Source organism: Lemur catta, chromosome 15 (assembly GCF_020740605.2).
Source record: "Lemur catta isolate mLemCat1 chromosome 15, mLemCat1.pri, whole genome shotgun sequence".
Taxonomy (NCBI): Eukaryota; Metazoa; Chordata; class Mammalia; order Primates; family Lemuridae; genus Lemur; species Lemur catta.
In genome coordinates, this window is record NC_059142.1 from 20,359,203 (window position 1) to 20,377,705 (window position 18,503).

General features: G+C 35.0%; 1 protein-coding gene across 2 annotated transcripts in view; it reads left to right on the top strand.

The window, feature by feature from the left end:
- NF1 (neurofibromin 1) overlaps positions 1-18,503 on the top strand; it is a 248,794-nt gene that overhangs the window by 40,634 nt on the left and 189,657 nt on the right. For both annotated transcript variants that reach the window (XM_045525424.1, XM_045525425.1), the window contains exons 2-4: positions 7,727-7,870; positions 10,334-10,417; positions 14,276-14,466. In XM_045525424.1, the coding sequence (XP_045381380.1) occupies positions 7,727-7,870; positions 10,334-10,417; positions 14,276-14,466 (419 nt within the window). The remainder of the gene's footprint in view (positions 1-7,726; positions 7,871-10,333; positions 10,418-14,275; positions 14,467-18,503) is intronic.

Below are 18,503 nucleotides of genomic sequence, written 5' to 3' on the forward strand. Positions count from 1 at the left end.
TAGAAATACTTTAATATGAAATAAAATACATTGAGTTCATATAGATACTTCCAATTCAAACTCAAGACTACAGGATTTGTACTTTACCATTCCTCTATCTTCCATGCTGAGATTCTTAGTTTTTAATGACACTAGGATTTAGGAGTGATAGAATTAAAATACCACATAATTATTCATTTCCTTGGTCCCACACTATATACAGGATCAAGATTTATCTTCAATTTTTTGTCCCTAGAGTATATTCCACTAGTAGTATACAGTCAACTTAATATAATTTGAAATCATTTAGAATAGTTCTTCTCTTTGTGATTATACCATAAATAAATGGTTACAAATTTCAGTTCATTTGTTTATTTTTGATTTTAGATTTACTTTTTAAAATATTATTTTGACATTTAAGTTACATAGTTCTAAAATGAAATCTAAAAAAACAAGAAATACAGATTCTGTTCTTGTCACCTTTACCTTCTCTTCACGCCCTAAAGGTTAACCACTACAAAGTCTTTTTTCATGTTTCATCCTTCTGCTGTTTCGTGTTATTATTTTTTTCTTTCTTTTTTTTTTTTCTGAGACAGAGTCTCACTCTGTTGCCTGGGCTAGAGTGCCGTGGCATCAACCTACCTCACAGCAACCTCAAACTCTTGGGCTCAAGCAATCCTCCTGCCTCAGCCTCCCGAGTAGCTGGGACTACAGGCATGCGCCACCATGCCCGGCTAATTTTTTCTATATGTTTTTAGTTGTCCAGATAATTTCTTTCTATTTTTTAGTAGAGATGGGGTCTTGCTCTTGCTCAGGCTGGTCTCAAACTCCTGACCTTGAGCGATCCTCCTGCCTCGGCCTCCCAGAGTGCTAGGATTACAGGTGTGAGCCACCGCACCTGGCCAGTTTTGTGTTATTTCTTAATATAAGAAGATACACATATATATTTCTATCTCTTCCCCCTCCTTAGATGAATGGTAACATATGTACATATTTTTCTCTACTTTTTTTTAGCTTAAATATATATCCTAGAGATTATTCCATTGTTGAATGAATTTGGACTCATTTCTGTCATTTTTATGTTACATTTATATTTATACAAGTCTTTTATTTAAGTGTCATAGTGTGATCTATGTTATTTGTTCTCTCAGCATATATTTTAGTATTTAAAAAGGTTTGTGTATCAGTTAGGTTTCAGTCTGAGAAATAGATTATGGGATAAGGAATTTATTATAAAAATTAGACTATATACAATTTTGAGAGAACTAGAGAGGTGAAGATCTGGAAGGAGTTGGAAGATCAGAGAATGTCACTAACCAGATCCTCTAAATCAGTGGCAATGGGCAGACAAGTTGGAGCTTTTAGGGAAATCTGAGAAGCCAGTATGTCCAACCACGAAAGGATTATGAAACAGGAGCTTTAGAAGGGCCCTCTGGGAAGCTCTTGGCATATTAAGCTCTGTAGATTTGCAGCCAAGCATCTATGTTGGGTCACTGTTGGTCAGTAAGGTGATCATGGTCAAAAGAAAGAGCTGGACAAAGGGTGGAAGAAAGAGTGAAGGTTGGAACTCTCTGGGCATATCTGCCTCTCATTGTATCTGATTGTGGAAACCTTCAGAGAATAATATTAGGTTGGTGCAAAAGTAATTGCGGCTTCAGACCATGAATTTTAAATCATAATAACTAGGCCCATACACATCTTTATTAATCAAAATGGGAACCATTACAATCAACACGTTTTTGCCAACGAGAAATAAGTTTGTTCATTCCTGTAGCATAAAAATCCATACGTACTTTGGGATTCGATGAACTCTTGGAAAGCATTTTCTGCATCCTGCTGGTTGTGGAAGCGTTTTCCCTGCAAAAAGTTGTCCAGATGCTTGAAGAAGTGGTGGTTGACAAGAGATGAGGTGAATATGGCAAATGAGACACAACTTTGTAGGCCAATTCGTTCAACTTTTGAAGTGTTGGTTGTGCGACGTGCAGCAGAGCGTCGTCATGGAGAAGAATTGGGCCCTTTCTGTTGACCAACGCTGGCTGCAGGCGTTGCAGTTTTTAGTGCAACTCATTGATTTGCCGAACATACTTCTCAGAGGTAATGGTTTTGCTAGGATTGAGAAAGCTGCAGTGGATCAGACCTGCAGCAGACCACTGAACAGTGACCGTCACCTTTTTTTGGTGCAAGTTTGGCTTTGAGAAGTGCTTTGGAGCTTCCTCTCAGTGCAGCCACTGAGCTGGTCACCACTGTTTGTTGTAGACAGTCCACTTTTTGTGGCATGTCACAGTCTGATGGAGAATTCTTTTTTTGTTGTGTACAATAACAGAAGATGACACTTCAAAGCCACGATTTTTTTGACTTTTGGTCAGCTTATGAGGCACACCCACTTATTGAGCTTTTTCACCTTTCTAGTTTGCTTCAAATGCTGAATGACCATAGGATGGTCAATGTTGAGTTCTTCAGCAACTTCTTGTGTAGTTATAAGAGGATCAACTTCGATGATTGCTCTCAATTGGTCATTGTCAACTTCTGATGGCCAGCCACTGCAGTCCTCATCTTCAAGGCTCTCTTCTCCTTTGCAAAACTCCTTGAACCACCACTACACTGTACATTCGTTAGCAGTTCCTGGGCCAAATACTGTTGGCACTGCAGAGCTGCTTTACGACCCATTTTGAACTTGAATAAGAAAATTGCTCAAATTTGCTTTTTGTCTAACATCATTTCCATAGTATAAAATAAAATATAAAATAAAAGCAAGTAATAAGTCATTAGCAAAAAAACAAAAGTGAGAAATGTGCATTAAAATGATGTATAACATAACCACATTTATTTAAGAATATATTCCAGGATCAAAGGGCAAATTTCAACAATTCTAAAACCGCAATTACTTTTGCACCAACCTAATGGCTGCTGTTTCACTTTCACATTTCAAACAAGTCTTGTATAGGTTGAGTAACCCTTATCTAAAATGCTTGGAACCAGAAGTGTTTTGGATTTTTTTTTTTGGTTTGGGAATGTTTGCATTATACTTACCATTTGATCATCCCTAATCTGAAAATACGAAACCTGAAATGCTCCAGTAAGCGTTTCCTTTGAGAGTCATGTCAGTGCTCAAAAAGTTTGGATTTTGAAACATTTTGGATTTCAGATTTTTGGATTCGGGATACTTAGCCTGTACAAATTACGCTTTAGATCAACTCTAACCCAGAACCATACAGTGAATGGGATTCTGGGAAAGTGGTTCCCAGACCACTTGATGCAACACACACCAGCGAAATTTGTATTTTTGTTCTGTTGGTTACCATTACATTGATTCCTTTACATAGTATTCAAATTTTCTTCTCTTTTGGGGGAGGGATATTATATATTGGTTTTCTACTGTGAGCAATATTGAAATGAGCTAGTAACCTCCTTTCCTTATCTCCTTCTTTCCCAGCATTTGGTATGAACTAATACTCTTTTACTCTCAGTTAATAACCATAAGACAATCAGGAAGCATATTCTACTTTTTATAAGCTCTCACTGCCCTCTCCCCATTTTAGATAATTGTGTCTATACTATCAAGTATACATAGCGATTACATAATATGCTTTCTCAGTTCTTTTAGTAAATACCGTCATGGGTCACATAATGATGCTTCAGTTAATTATGGACTACTGTATACAGTGGTGGTCCCATAGTATTATAATACTGTATCTTTATCTTTTCTATGTTTAGATACACCAGTAGTTACCATTGTGTTACAGTTGCCTGCATTGTTCAGTACGGTAACATGCTGCACAGGTTTGTAGCCCAGGAGCAATAGGCTATACCACATGGCCTAGGTGTGTAGTAGGCTATACCATCTAGGTTTATATAAGTACACTCTATGATGTTTACACAACAGTGAAATCACCTAAGGATGCATTTCTCAGAATGTATCCCTGTTGTTAATCAATGGCCGGCTGTATATATTTAAGTATCCCTATTAATGTGGACGTCTGTCTAGTCATTTTGGTCATCTGAAGCATATTCTCTAGTAGGTCCCTAAGGAAAAGGTCAAGGGAACAATATTTCTTAGGTTATTGCAGTTAAGAACAGTTTGATCGTCATCGTTATATATAGCTGTCCCAGTTGGTTCTAGGACCTCTCATGGATACGAGAATCTACAGGTACCCAAGTCCCTGATAGAAATGGCATGATATTTGCATATAACCTATACAAATCCCCCCATATAATTTAAATTATCTCTAGATTACTTATAATACCTAATACAAAGTAAATGTTATGTAAATAGTTGTTATACTGTATTGTTTAGGGAATAATGACAAGGAAAAAAGTCTGTATATGTTCAGTCCAGACACACTTTTTTTTCCAGATATTGATCTGCAATTCCTTGGTTGCACAGCTGGAGAACCCATAGATATGAAGGGCTGATTGTGCTTGGAACTCCAGTTTGGCTGAATATACACAATCTTTAGTTTACATTTTCTTCCTTTGAATATGTATAACTTGTGTTACTCCATTGTCTTCTGATACAAAGTTTTGTCAAAGTCTGATGACTGTCTATTTTTTTTTTTTTTTTTTTTTTTGAGACAGAGTCTCACTTTGTTGCCCAGGCTAGAGTGAGTGCCGTGGCATCAGCCTAGCTCACAGCAACCTCAAACTCCTGGGCTTAAGCGATCCTACTGCCTCAGCCTCCCGAGTAGCTGGGACTACAGGCATGCGCCACCATGCCCGGCTAATTTTTTCTATATATATTTTTAGTTGGCCAACTAATTTCTTTCTATTTTTAGTAGAGATGGGGTCTTGCTCTTGCTCAGGCTGGTCTCCAACTCCTGACCTCGAGTGATCCACCCGCCTCGGCCTCCCAGAGTGCTAGGATTACAGGCGTGAGCCACCGCGCCCGGCCTATTTCATTTTTTATTTTATTTATTTATTTATTTATTTATTTTTGAGACAGAGTCTCGCTCTATTGCCTGGGCTAGAGTGCTGTGGGATCAGCCTAGCTCACAGCAACCTCAAACTCCTGGGCTTAAGCAATCCTTCTGCCTCAGCTTTCCGAGTAGCTGGGACTACAGACATATGCCACCATGCCCAGCTAATTTTTTTTTCTGTATATTTTTAGCTGTCCAGATCATTTCTTTCTATTTTTAGTAGAGATGGGGTCTCGCTCTTGCTCAGGCTCGTCTCGAACTCCTGACCTCGGGTGATCTTCCCACCTCGGCCTCCCAGAGTGCTAGGATAATTTTTGTTTCTTATATAAGTGACTTTCTTTTTCTGCCTGGCCGTGCAAAGGATTTTTTTTTCTTGTTCATACAAGTTCAATTTTTCTACAATATATTGGTTATTCTGGGTCAGTTTTTCCATGTTTATAGTATGCCCTTTAAGTATATAGTTTCAGGTACTCTTTTTAAATTCAAAAAATTTTTTTCAGTAAGGTTTTTTTGAATTCTAGTTTCTAATACTCATTCCATTGATTTGGTTTGTTTCTTTGGTGACTCCTGTTATGCTTATGTTGGATCTTTTTCTATCTTCCTTGTCATTTTATTGCAAATTCTCATTTTTCATTTCTTTTTTATATTACAACTTTCCTCTTTTTTTTTTTTTACCTTCTTTTTCTCTTAAAGCATTGTCTCCTGTGTTAATTCATTCTTGTGCATCTTCTGGTTAATCTTCATTTCTGAAATGATTTTTCTTTTTTCCCCCTAATTCTTTCCTGAGTTCTATCAACTGATTTGTATTTGTAATTCTATTTTATGTTATTTCATATCCTTTATCATTTTCTTAATTTCTCTTGGCTCATTTTGAAATAATAATTTATAGTTTTTATCTGTTGATAGACTTTTTTGGGCACACTTTCATTTTGTGTTGTCAGATGCTGATGTTTTTCTGTCTTGTTTTTTTTCCCTATATTTTAATAATAATTCTACATATGATTTGACCTCGGTCCTTTTTCATTGCTCATTTTATGTGAAATTAGTTTTCCTAAATATGTAGGAGGGAAATGTAGGCCAGGAGAGCTTTGTATCTTCATGACTCTAGAGCCCGTTCAAAACTTTTTTCCATGAGATTAAAAAAGTATGCAGTCTCATTCTTTTATAGTTCTCTTGCCCTTCTTCCTCTTTTTCATCTTTTATCTGGATTTTTTTTCCTTTGCCCACTTTTCTTCTGTTGTTACAGGGTGGGGAACCTGCAGCCTCAAGGCCACATGTGGCCCTCCGGATCCCCAAGTGTGGCCCCTCAACTGCATCCAAACTTCACAGAACATATGTTCATTAAAAGGATTTGTTGTGCAAAACTTGGATTCAGTTAAAAGGCTGCATTCAAGGATCCAGAAGGTCACATGTGGTTGTGCTTTTCTTTGAGGACGCAATACAATTTTGGGATCTCCTCTTGTCAAATGATCCATCACACCCATTAGACATTTCTTTTCCTCTCCTTTCTCTTGCAGTAGATCCTTATGCCATACCAGTACTGTAAATGTAAGTGGTTTGTCCCCATTTGCTTCAATTTTTTGGGGGGTGGGGTGAAATTTCTTGTATACATTTTCATGTAGATATCCATGAGTTTGTGGTTTTACTAGAGAAATTCTAGTTTCTTTGCTATTTTATGGGGCCCTTGGGGAGAGTCACAAACTGCACTGCAGCTACTGCCATCTTCTGAAGTCCCTGGTTTTGGCCCTTCATATTTTTTTCCTCCATAATCTTTATAATTAACATTATATAATTCTGTAGCTTCTCTTCTCCTCTCTCCTTTGTAGCTTAAAAAATGTGCTCCCCACTTTTATTTAGTATTTTTTTACTATCATATTAATCACCTGTTATTAACTGACTTAACATACTTGGGAATGCACTTGGTCTCTTTCCAAAAATGTACCTACCACTTTTATTTAGTATTTCTTTACTATCAAATTAACCATCTGTTATTAACTGACTTAGCAAACTTGGGTATGTACTTGGTTGGTCTCTTTTGATGTTTAGTTGTACCATTTTCAAAATGAGAAAGTTGGATTCAGGTTTGTTTCTTTGACAAAGGAACCTCACTAGGGTTCTCTGTTAGAGTTAGCTGGATCTAATATTAAACAGTAAATATTTTTCATGATGCTTTAAATCAGATTGCTGCTTTTGAACAGAGTGGAGATGAAATTCTAGCAAGTGAAACTTAACTCATTCTCAGAGAAATGTAAATGTGCTGTCCCCAAAGGATATCTTTTTCCATGGGATTTATCTATTCTGTTACTCTCCCTCAATTGTGTAGCTATGAGGGTGGTTATCTTGAGTCATTCTTACAGTGTTTGTTCCAGGGTAGTTTTTTCTTATTTCGGAACAATCGGCAGTTATTTGCTATTATTAACTAGAGATCTGGGGCATAGATTTTCTCAATCTGTTCTTTTAATGTTTGAGTTCAGTGAATATAAGAGAAAGGATTGTATACATTTTATTGCAGACGTCCTCTGAAATAATTTTTGACTATAAGGAAATAACTTTCTATGAGTCATTCAGTCTTATAAAGGTGCTGGGTAAAGAATTTAATTTTGTAGGTAGGTTCTTCCTTTGCACTGAAGAAAACTACAAAAATTAAAATTTTCAAAGAATTTAAGATTTGCTATAAATGCTGTCATATATTCAAAATTGGAGGTTGAGATAAAAATATAGGTAACCGTGGTTGGTAAAATTTTCCCAAAATGTCATGATTTTTAATGAGAAATAAAAAGTTATTTTTAGTTACTGTCAAGGCTAAGCACTTAACATGTTTTTTTCCCCCTCAGCTTCCGATAAAAACAGGACAGCAGAACACACACACCAAAGTCAGTACTGAACACAACAAGGAATGTCTAATCAATATTTCCAAATACAAGTTTTCTTTGGTTATAAGTGGCCTCACTACTATCCTAAAGAATGTTAACAATATGGTGAGTATTTGGGTTACTGATTTGGGGAGAATTTGCTTTGTTTTGTTTTTGATGTAAAAATTTGGAGCAGCATATTTTGAAGTATGGGAAGTAATTTTCTATGGACTTTGGTTATAACCATTTGTCTTATTTTATAGATGAGCACAGGTAACCTTTTAACTTTCATTTGAGTTTTTGATTCTTTCCCTTAGAAACTTCCCTTATTTGTGACCCTATCTCCTTTTCTGTATTTTTCTGGAATTATGGTTTCATATAGTTTTTGTGTCATGTATGAGTTGACCATGGTAAGTATGCTTTTCTTTAGCTTCTTATTTGTTCCCAGTCCTAAATAGATGATAATTAAAATCTGATCTCATAGTCCTTAAAGGTGGGATTTATTTTTGTGAAGATATAAATGTTTTTTTCTTCCCCCTGTAACCTGTGACAGATTCTATAGTGGAGAGCCTGTTGTTGAAACAGTTTTCCTCAAATACCAATTTCATCAAGTAATTCTAATTTTAAAAGCTTATAGTTTTTTCTTTCTTACCATTTTATGAAGTCTGTTGACATTCCCTAGACTTCAAAGTACTCTAACTGTTCTCCCTCCATGACTTTGTTTTTTTTTTTTTTTTTTTGAGCCAGAGTCTCACTCTGTTGCCCGGGCTAGAGTGCCGTGGCGTCAGCCTAGCTCACAGCAACCTCAAACTCCTGGGCTCAAGCGATCCTCCTGCGTCAGCCTCCCGAGTAGCTGGGACTACAGGCATGCGCTACCGTGGCCGGCTAATTTGTTTTTCTATGTATATTTTTAGTTGTCCAGCTAATTTCTTTCTATTTTTAGTAGAGATGGGGTCTCGCTCTTGCTCAGGCTGGTCTCGAACTCCTGAGCTCAAGCCATCCACCCACCTCGGCCTCCCAGAGTGCTAGGATTACAGGCGTGAGCCACCGCGCCTGGCCCCTCCATGACTTTGAACATATGTCTCTTGTCTCTCTCAGGTGACCCCTTCCTCTCTATCAATTCCTATCTTCTCCTTCTTACTCAGTTCAAAGCAACTGATCTGGATTTTTCTTGATTATCTCCACATTCTCTTCTTGTCCTTAGCATTTATAATCTCAATTTGTATTGAGTTACAAAATGACTTGTGATTGATTATGAAGATCAGTCCCTTTTTTTTTTTTTTTTTTTGGAGATGATCGTTAGGTTTATTAGGTAATATTCTAGTATGATATTGAAAAGACATGCAGTCAGTCACCTTTTTGCCTTATTTCCATATTTTAGATACTTTTTTCTTTCTTTTTAGTTTATATAATAATTGTATCTATTTATGGGGTACCTGATGTTTTGAGACATAAAATGTATAGTGATCAGATCAGGGTAATTAGCATATTCATCTCAAACATTTATTTGCATGTATTGGGAATGTGCAATATCCTTCTAGCTATTTGAATATTGACTATAGTTATTCCACAGTGGTATAGAATGCTAAGACTTATTTCTCCTATCTAGCTATAATTTTGTATCCTTTAGCAAATCTCTCCCTATTCTCCACTTTCCCTACCCATCCCAACCTCTCTCGATTCTACTTTTTACTTCTATGAGATAAACTTTTTTTTTAGCTTCCACATATGAATGAGAACATGCAGTGTTTAACTTTGTTCCTATCATCTTTGGTGTGTTTCCTTTTAAGAAAGTTGCAAGGATAATACCCCAAATTTACAAAACTAACAAACTGGAGGCATGGGCAATTATTTGTCTTTTGAAGAGATTTTTTTTCTTTATGGAAAAAAATTAAGATTTTCACCCAAAAAGCAGGACCTTTTATAAATATGTAAAGTGATTTACAGAAATACATTTAATATTTTGTTTAGCTCTTCTGTTGCAGTGTGTGGGGCACAGTGATAGGATTTTGCACATATAAATATGTGGACATGTTCCCTGTTAGATTGAAATATTTTAATATTTTGGGCTCTCTTTTCAAAACAACAGTATTGTGATATGTTTATTGAATAAATTAAGTTGTGGAAACTATAGTCTCTTGATAGTAAATATATAATGCAGGATTCATTTTGAAGATAGCGGGTGCTTAAAAATCGTTGCTGCAATAGCATTTTGTTGTTATAAGAATTAAGACTTTGATTATTTTGTGGTATAAAAGCATGGTTAAATGTTCACTTTAAGATTCTGGTACAGATCTGTATCTGAATTCTACGTATTTTTAAAACTTAAACCAAAGCAGTATCTTTTACTGTTACAAGGTTAATGGCAGACTCTAATACGTACTAGCGTTTTTGTTTGCTTGAGAATTTATTTTCTATGAAGATTAGGATAAAATCAGAAATAATAGATTTAAATATACTATAATCTGGGAGATAAAATGGAAGAATAGTACTTTTTCTTGATCCTCAGTCCCTCACTTTTCAGATGTGTGTTGATTGATAGTGGAGAGTGATAACCAACTTTTATGTTCTGAATATCTTTTCTGTTAGAGAATATTTGGAGAAGCTGCTGAAAAAAATTTATATCTCTCTCAGTTGATTATATTGGATACACTGGAAAAATGTCTTGCTGGGGTAAGTAAATCCACTCTTAACTAGGCAGGTTTTATGAATTTAGTCTTGAGAATGATGTGATGTACCAAAGTATAGGTGTGGACAAAGAGAACAGTCTAAGACATAGGAATATGAATTTTGTTAATACAGGTGACCTGGTGGCAGAATTTCCTAGCAGAATTATTCTCTCATCTTTTATAAATTAAATAGATGATAAATTTACTTATAAAGTGTTAAGTTTCAGCCACATATCTGTCTCTCAGGTTTTTTAGAAAAAATTTTATGAAGAAAGCACTATTTGATGTAACTAATCTCTCAGAGAGAGCTGTGAAAGACTGTGATTCAGAAGACCAAGAGTAATCTTGTATGCCTTCCTGTATGAATATAATTTTAATATTCTACTTTTCAAATCTATATAAAAGAGAACTTAAACGTATTCTGTTAAGGGTAAATATTACCTATCCTGTTTTGTGTAAATATGAACACATACAATAGATATGTGCAGGAGTAATTGAGTACCAAAAAATTTTTTCTCATGTTTACTTTAAGTTATTATCTCAGTGTATTGCAACCATGACTTAATTTGAACTTTTTAAAGACTGTTTCTGTTGTGTAAAGCAAAGGGTTTCTATACTTCAGGAGCCTTAATTCTTCCTGGAACATGGTAGGAATTTATACACATATATAAATTAAATACCTCCATTTTAAAGATCTGCCTATTCCATGTGTATTGGGGTCTTATTTCTTATATTCTCTCTTTGGCATATAATTCTGAATTTTGCTTTTATTCAGAATCACTTCTCTCTTCTGCATATGCTGCAGTTCTCTATGGTAAACCTAGATGGAAGGGTCTTTAATATTTGAGGACTGATTGTGTACTTGAGAGAAGGAATGGTCAGACGTGTAAAATTATATAAAATTTATATATAATTATATATAAAATTCCATTCCCTTTGTGTAAGGGATGAGGTAGGCAATTGGAAAAAATAATTATATTGACAAAACTGTGTATCCCTAGGGAAGCCTGTAGGCCATGAAATCTCAGCATAATATTTTGAGCTCTCTTGTTGACCCTTGACCATATTCCAAAATTGTGGGACAGTGTTTGTAAGTTTTCCACTTAAATTGAAGGTGAGCTAGTTGTTTTAGCTTGGTATTTTCTCTTAATTGTGATATGCTGTCCGTTTGCAAAATGGAGAGTGAAAGAGCAAAAGGGCTGTTAAACAGGATGATGTAATTGGGAAGGTGGACAACTTTTAAACTTCTCCTAAGTCAATTCTTTGTAGTGGTCTTATAACTTTCATTCTAAATTACTAGTATATCAGCCACACCCAAGATTTAATGGGGGCAGGGTAGTTTATGACCTCTTCTAGTTCCATAGCTTTTCCCCATTAACATTTGTGATTGAGAGGTAATGATAAATGTATTTTGGAAAAAGATCACTGGTATTATTGGCCCCTGTTTGATTTAATATTCTTTGGAGATAGACTACTTGAAATGCTAATAAGTGGGCCTGGTATAACTTACATAATGTATAAAATATGTAATATCCTGTCCTGCTCTACTATTGAAAATGTATAAGATTTTTCCATTAAATTTACAATTTAAAAAATAATGCTATTTATATTATCAAACAATTGTATTTTCTGAGATTACTTTCAGTGATTTTACCGATGTCTCTTGATCCTCAGTTGTAAATCAAAATAAGGTGAGGCAGTTGAAGAACTGAGCCTACAAGTACATATTTATCATATAAGTAGTTGGAATAGCTAAGTGAAAAAGAACTAATACTTACCACTATCTTATTATGAGTAAAATTTTGTAGAATTTGAGGAATCTTAAGTATTTTTGTTCCTGTGCATGTGACTATTATTCAAAAGATTTAAGACTTTTCTGATTTTTATTTATTAATTGGAGTTAGTTTCAACATGTGTATTGTTTGGTTGTCCTGTAAACAAGAAATAGACATTGTAACTTGAATTTTGCAGGTTTTTGTGAAACGTATTTATTTACTGTGCATCTATTTCAGTGTATTTGCATCCAAAGCTCTTAGATTGCAATTAAGAATCAGGTGTAGGTGGGGTGTGGTGGTTTATGCACTTTGGGAGACCGAGGTAGGAGGATAGCTTGAGGCCAGGAATTCTAGACTAACCTGTGCAACATGTGAGACATCATCTTTATAAAAAATAAAAAAAATTAGCTGGGCACAGTAGCACATATCTGTATTCCGAGCTACTACAGAGGCTGAGGCAGGAGGATCACTTGAGCCCAGGAGTTTGAGGTTGCAGTGAGCTATGGATTGGGCCACTGCACTCCAGCCTGATGAAAGAGCAAGACCTCTTACTAAAAAACAAAACAATACAAAAAAGAATCCATTATAGCACACAATTATACAATTTTTTTTCTTTTCACCTTACTCAGTATTATCAAAATTGTTACTCATATGAATACCAAAGCCATTAGGTAAGGTAGTAATGTAGAATAGCATATCTGTAGAATAGCTTATCCATTAGTTGTTTGTAAGTTGTAGAGTAGATAATTATAATGTAGAGATTTCAGTGCTAACACCAAAGTTATCAGACTTGGTATCATTAACAGGGGACCACCAGACATTATGTGCTCACGATGTGATATCTGAATTAGCTAACATGTTTAACCTGAATCTATCTAATCAGACTATTAGATTTAAATTCTAGCTTACAGAAAGTACAGTAACTAGAAGAACAAGCCAAGTTATATCACTAGGAAATAATTAAATCAAGAATATGGAACCTTCTGTAAGGCAACTGGCCCAGTTTCTTAAAGCCAATGTCATGGAAAATAAAAATGATGTATATAGTGTATGTGAGAGAGATGGCTCTCATGTTGTAGTCTGTGAACCTTTTTTTGATCCTCATTGAATGAAAAAAGCTAAGAAAGACATTTTGGGGGCAGTGGTGAAATTTGAATACAGAATGAGTATTAGATGATACAAGGAATTGTTTATTTTTCCTTGTGTGTTAATTGTATTGAAGTTATATTAGAGTCCTTATTTTTAAGAGATGCTAAGTTATGTAGGGGTGAAGTATTATGTTTATAACTTATTTCAAATAATTCAACCAAAACAAAATTACTTCTAGTAAGTAGTATCTGTTTTGGTCAGTCTGCACAAAGACAGGTGTGATCGCTCATCTGGGAATTTATTGGGATGTTAGGAAATGACATAATGCACTTGCTAATCAATATTAGTAAAGTTTATTTGGAACTTACAGCAAAGAGAGGATTCCTAGGAATAGAAGGACTCATTAATTAACCAAGAGAGCAAGCGGGAGTTGGGGAACTAGTGAGGATAGATGGAGAATTGGACTTTAATTGTGATTATGGGTGAGAGATGGAATTATCCTTTTTTTTTTTTTTTTTTTAAAGAGACAGAGTCTTGCTCTGTCACCCAACCTGGGAGTGTACTTGCAGGATCATAGCTCTCTGCAGCCCTCTGAGTAGCTGGGACTACAAGTGCACGCTGCCACACCTGGCCTATTTTTAAATTTTTTTGTTTTAGAGATGGAGTTTTGCTATATTCCTCAGGCTGGTCTCCAACTCCTGGCCTCAAGGTATCTTCTTGCCTCAGCCTCTCACCTCCTGCCTCCAGTCTCCTACTTCAGCCTCAGTAGCTAGGATTGATTATAAGCCACTGTGGCCAGCCATCCTCTTTATTAGTCTATTTAAAAAAGATGTGGCAAATATGATGAAATGTTAACAATTGTTGACTCTAGGTGATGGGCATATGAGTGTTCATTATTCTGTTTCTGCTCTTCTGTATGTTTGAAAATTTTCATAGTAGAAAATGTTTAGAGGTGAAGTTAAGAAAGTTTTAGAATTATGTGATTATTTCTATTTTAGCAACCAAAGGACACAATGAGATTAGATGAAACAATGCTGGTCAAACAGTTGCTGCCAGAAATCTGCCATTTTCTTCACACCTGTCGTGAAGGAAACCAACATGCAGCTGAACTTCGGAATTCTGCCTCTGGAGTTTTATTTTCCCTCAGTTGCAACAACTTTAATGCAGTCTTTAGTCGAATTTCTACCAGGTTAGTGTGTAAATCCTCATGGGACTATTGAGTTAATATGAATTTTAGAAGTCTTCTTTTTGTCTACATAAAAATAAAAAGTTAACAGAAAGGAGTTTTTTCTGGGCTTTTGTAGGAATTTTATATATTAATTACTTTGAAATTTTAATTATGTAATGTGATATTGATGTATGCAATTAAATGTGTGTATTGTTAAAAACTTCAAAGTCTAAATTTTAGGAAAAAAGTATCTCCCATGATCAGGCTTTCTAAAAAGTACTAGGTATGAATTTTTGGTTTGGCTTTTTAAACCTGTTATTCCTTTAAATGAAATTAGCCAATCAGATGCAATAATTGATAAGAATAGTCAGAATTCTAATGATCTCACAGCTTTATTCCTTACCACAAGATCCTAATTTACCAAAAAACCTAAGCAATATGGAAGCACAAGGAAGTGAATACAGAGTAGACTTCTCCAGAAAGTGGACTGTGTTTTAAGTACATGTAAAATATTCCTATTTATTGCGTATTTACAGCATATGCTATGCTGTCTTATCTTCACAGCAACCCTGAAAAGTAGATGATACTTCCTGCATTTTACAAGTAAGCAAACTAATACCCAAAAAGTTAAGGTGATATGGTAAATAATGGAGAGCCCAAAATAACAAAGGCTGGCTTCAGAATTTATATTAGTTTCATCATACCAGGTTGCTTCCCTATGCTTCTATTTGAACTATATTTTGATGAAATCTTTTTGATAAAATATACTTTGTTTTAAAGATGTATCATAAATATAATTTAAGCTTTTATTGATGATTCAAAATCATTGTGAGCATTAGTTGTGACATGCTACAGATGGAGGAATTGTTATAAATGGTGCTCTATGGGAGAGAATTATAAGTAACAGTAGCAAGTAACTATAGAACTTGCTTTCATGCAAATGATTTGCCTTTCTCATGCAAGTCAAATGTGTTCTTAACTCAATTACAACCAAGTAGGAAATATAACATAAATCACTTAGTGATTTACTGAATCAAAGACTGATGCAGAATAGAGAAAAACAGCCCTCTTTGCTTACTGGTACTTGCATCTTTGGCAATTCAGTGTTGTGTGAACAGTGGGCTTCCAGTTATTCAGATTTCACTCATTATTCTGTTGTTTTCCAACAGATGTGAATGAGAACATACGTCATAATTTGAGAATTTGTGCTATGGTGTTTTATTGAATTGACTGACTTCAAAGTCCTGCAATCTTTTTGAACAAAAATGACATTTCTATAATTATAATGCTAGGCAACAATATTTTTCAACCTCAACAGAATTCCTGGCCCAAAGAAAAAGTTTTACTTAATGGTATATGACTGATATACCATTGTAATATTTATATGATAGAACAATGTTTTCATGAAATCTTTTGAGTAAATAATATTTCATATTCTGAGTAATAATATACTGGTTGAATCAGCAAAGTAACAAACACCTAGGGAATGGGAGGCTGCAAAATTATAAAAAACAAAAACCCTTTTCATTTAGGTGACTGCCAGACCAGCCTTACTATTTGAAATCTTATGTTGAAGGTAGAAAGTGATTAAAAAAAATCAGAAGTTTTTTAGTCTATTCATACGTGAGCTGCTTTATAAAGCACAGCAAACGTGCCACCTTTGAAAACTCTAGAAATTTTCTAGTTACCAAAGGTTTTATGGGATTTTTCAGCATTGGCACATGTAAAAATAGACAACTTTTATTATTTCTTGAATCTAGTTCATTGTCTGTTGCCAAAATAGAAGTTAAGTGTCTAAAATTTCATTAGTTTTCGGGGGACAGACTGCTCAGAAATGGGATCTGTGAAATAACATGTTTCAGACAACTGCATTTGCCTTTTTATTTAGCTTGTGCCAGAAATAGGAGCTGATCTTGTTAGAGGACCACTCATCTAAAAAGACCTTTATGATGGTTTAATTTAGGTGGGGACATCTTATGATATTGCTATTATAGCATTAGGTGGCTTAAAAATATGCTCAAATGGGAGTTCTTTCTAAAGGTTGATTTTATATTTCATATATAATGGATGAATCAATATCATGAAAATATATTGTTTAACTATACTCCCTGTCGGTAAGTTTTTCTCCATTAAGGTTTGCTTTTTGTATTTCTTTTCTTTTTTTGAGACAGAGTCTTGCTCTGTTCCATGGGCTAGAGTGCCATGGCGTCAGTCTAGCTCACAGCAACCTCAAACCTGGGCTCAAGCGATCCTTCCCTAGTAGCTGGGACTATAGGCATGCGCCACCATGCCCAGCTGATTTTTTCTATATATATTTTTAGTTGTCCATATAATTTCTTTCTATTTTTAGTAGAGATGGGGTCTTGCTCTTGCTCAGGCAGGTCTCAAACTCCTGACCTCGAGCGATCCTCCTGCCTTGGCCTCCCAGAGTGCTAGGATTACAGGCATGAGCCACCACGCCTGGCCACAATTTACTTTTTTATTTTTATTTTTTTCTTTTTTCTGTGCAAGGGTCTACTTGACTTTACAATTTACTATTTGGTTCTATACAAATCTATTTTTTATGGTTTCTGTTTAATAAGTTTTCAGTTTCTTCTTGTAGGCCTCTAATCATTTAAAACATTTTATATTCTCTTTAATATTTTTAAATTATATTTTTGTATGTGCCAACTTTCATTCATAGGAATTGTTTCCTCATTGTTTTATTTTTGATTGCAAACTTATCTTTAGTGTGGGCTATGTTTTCTTTGGGAATCTCTTACAGTCTTGAGCTGTGGTAGTGTTCTAGTGATGGTTTTGCATTTATGTTTGCCAGTTGCCCAGCTCTAGACCTATTTTTTTTGTTAATTTCTCAGTCCCAGACTGTATATTTGGACCCTAAACCCCTATAATGTAACAGTTCTGGTGACGTTTTTTTCCCTCCTTACTCAAAGCTGAGGCAGAACAGATAAACTTCTTTGTGCTGGTAGATTTTCTTTTTCTTTTTTTTAGTTTAAGGAGGGCATAGTTCTTTCTAGTTCATGTTTTATGCAGAGCCCATGTTCTAATCTCTGCATTATTAGGGTACAAGGCTTTATATCCAGTTTCCATGTGAATGTTAAGCCCCAAGCTCCTAGGTTAGGTTAAAGAGATCAAAAACCTCTCTAATCCTTCCTTTGTTGCAGGGTCAGATCATGCACTGGTTTTAACTCTCTGTTTTTCAGTTTCCACTTCATTTCTGAACCTTAGTGGGTGGGTAGAGTTTTACTTAATTTTTTTACATTTAAAATAGCTTTCTGTTCAGTGTACATCTTTCTAGATGTTTTAGTGTTAGGTTGTCCACACTTCTTTTCTTCTGCTCAGACTACCCCATAATGGTACTGGACCATAAAAGAGGCAACATTTTTCTTCCATTTTTCACAAACATCTGTAAGAGTCAGGTTTTGAAAAGTTGATGTTGCTGATCTATATTATGTTGTGTTTTCAAAGGAGTCATACTCCATATTTCTACGCTTTTTGCAGCAGCTGTGGAATTTTTAGCATGTAAATCAGAATTGAGGGCCACCTCATTTCCTGCTTGAACTGACAAGGTTTTCTCACACTGATGATATGAAGAGGTTTAGTGTAAGTGCTTAGAATAATTTTAATGTTAGCTAAAAGCTAACATAGGCTAAAGTGAAAGGAGAATTTGAGAAGAAAGAAATAGAATTGATTTCATTTTTAGCAACTGAAGATTTAGTGTGATGAATAATAAGTCAATTTTAAATGCACTAAAATGGTTAAAATTCAATTTATACTTATCAATAAGACCATATAATATTTGTGCTTTTTCATCATAGCTCTATTGCTCCCTTTATAAAAATTAATAATTTCATTCTGCTGCTTACTTTTTTGATGTATATTAATTAATATGACTAGTGAGTATGCCTTATTAGGTAGCACAGTTTAATAGATTGGTGATACCAGCTTTTGAAAATCTGACCCCTGTGGTTTTTAGTTGGAGAAATGGAAGAAAAATTTAATACCTTTTATTTAGGCTTAATTGAATTTGTTAGTTTTAAAATATCTACATTTTTGTT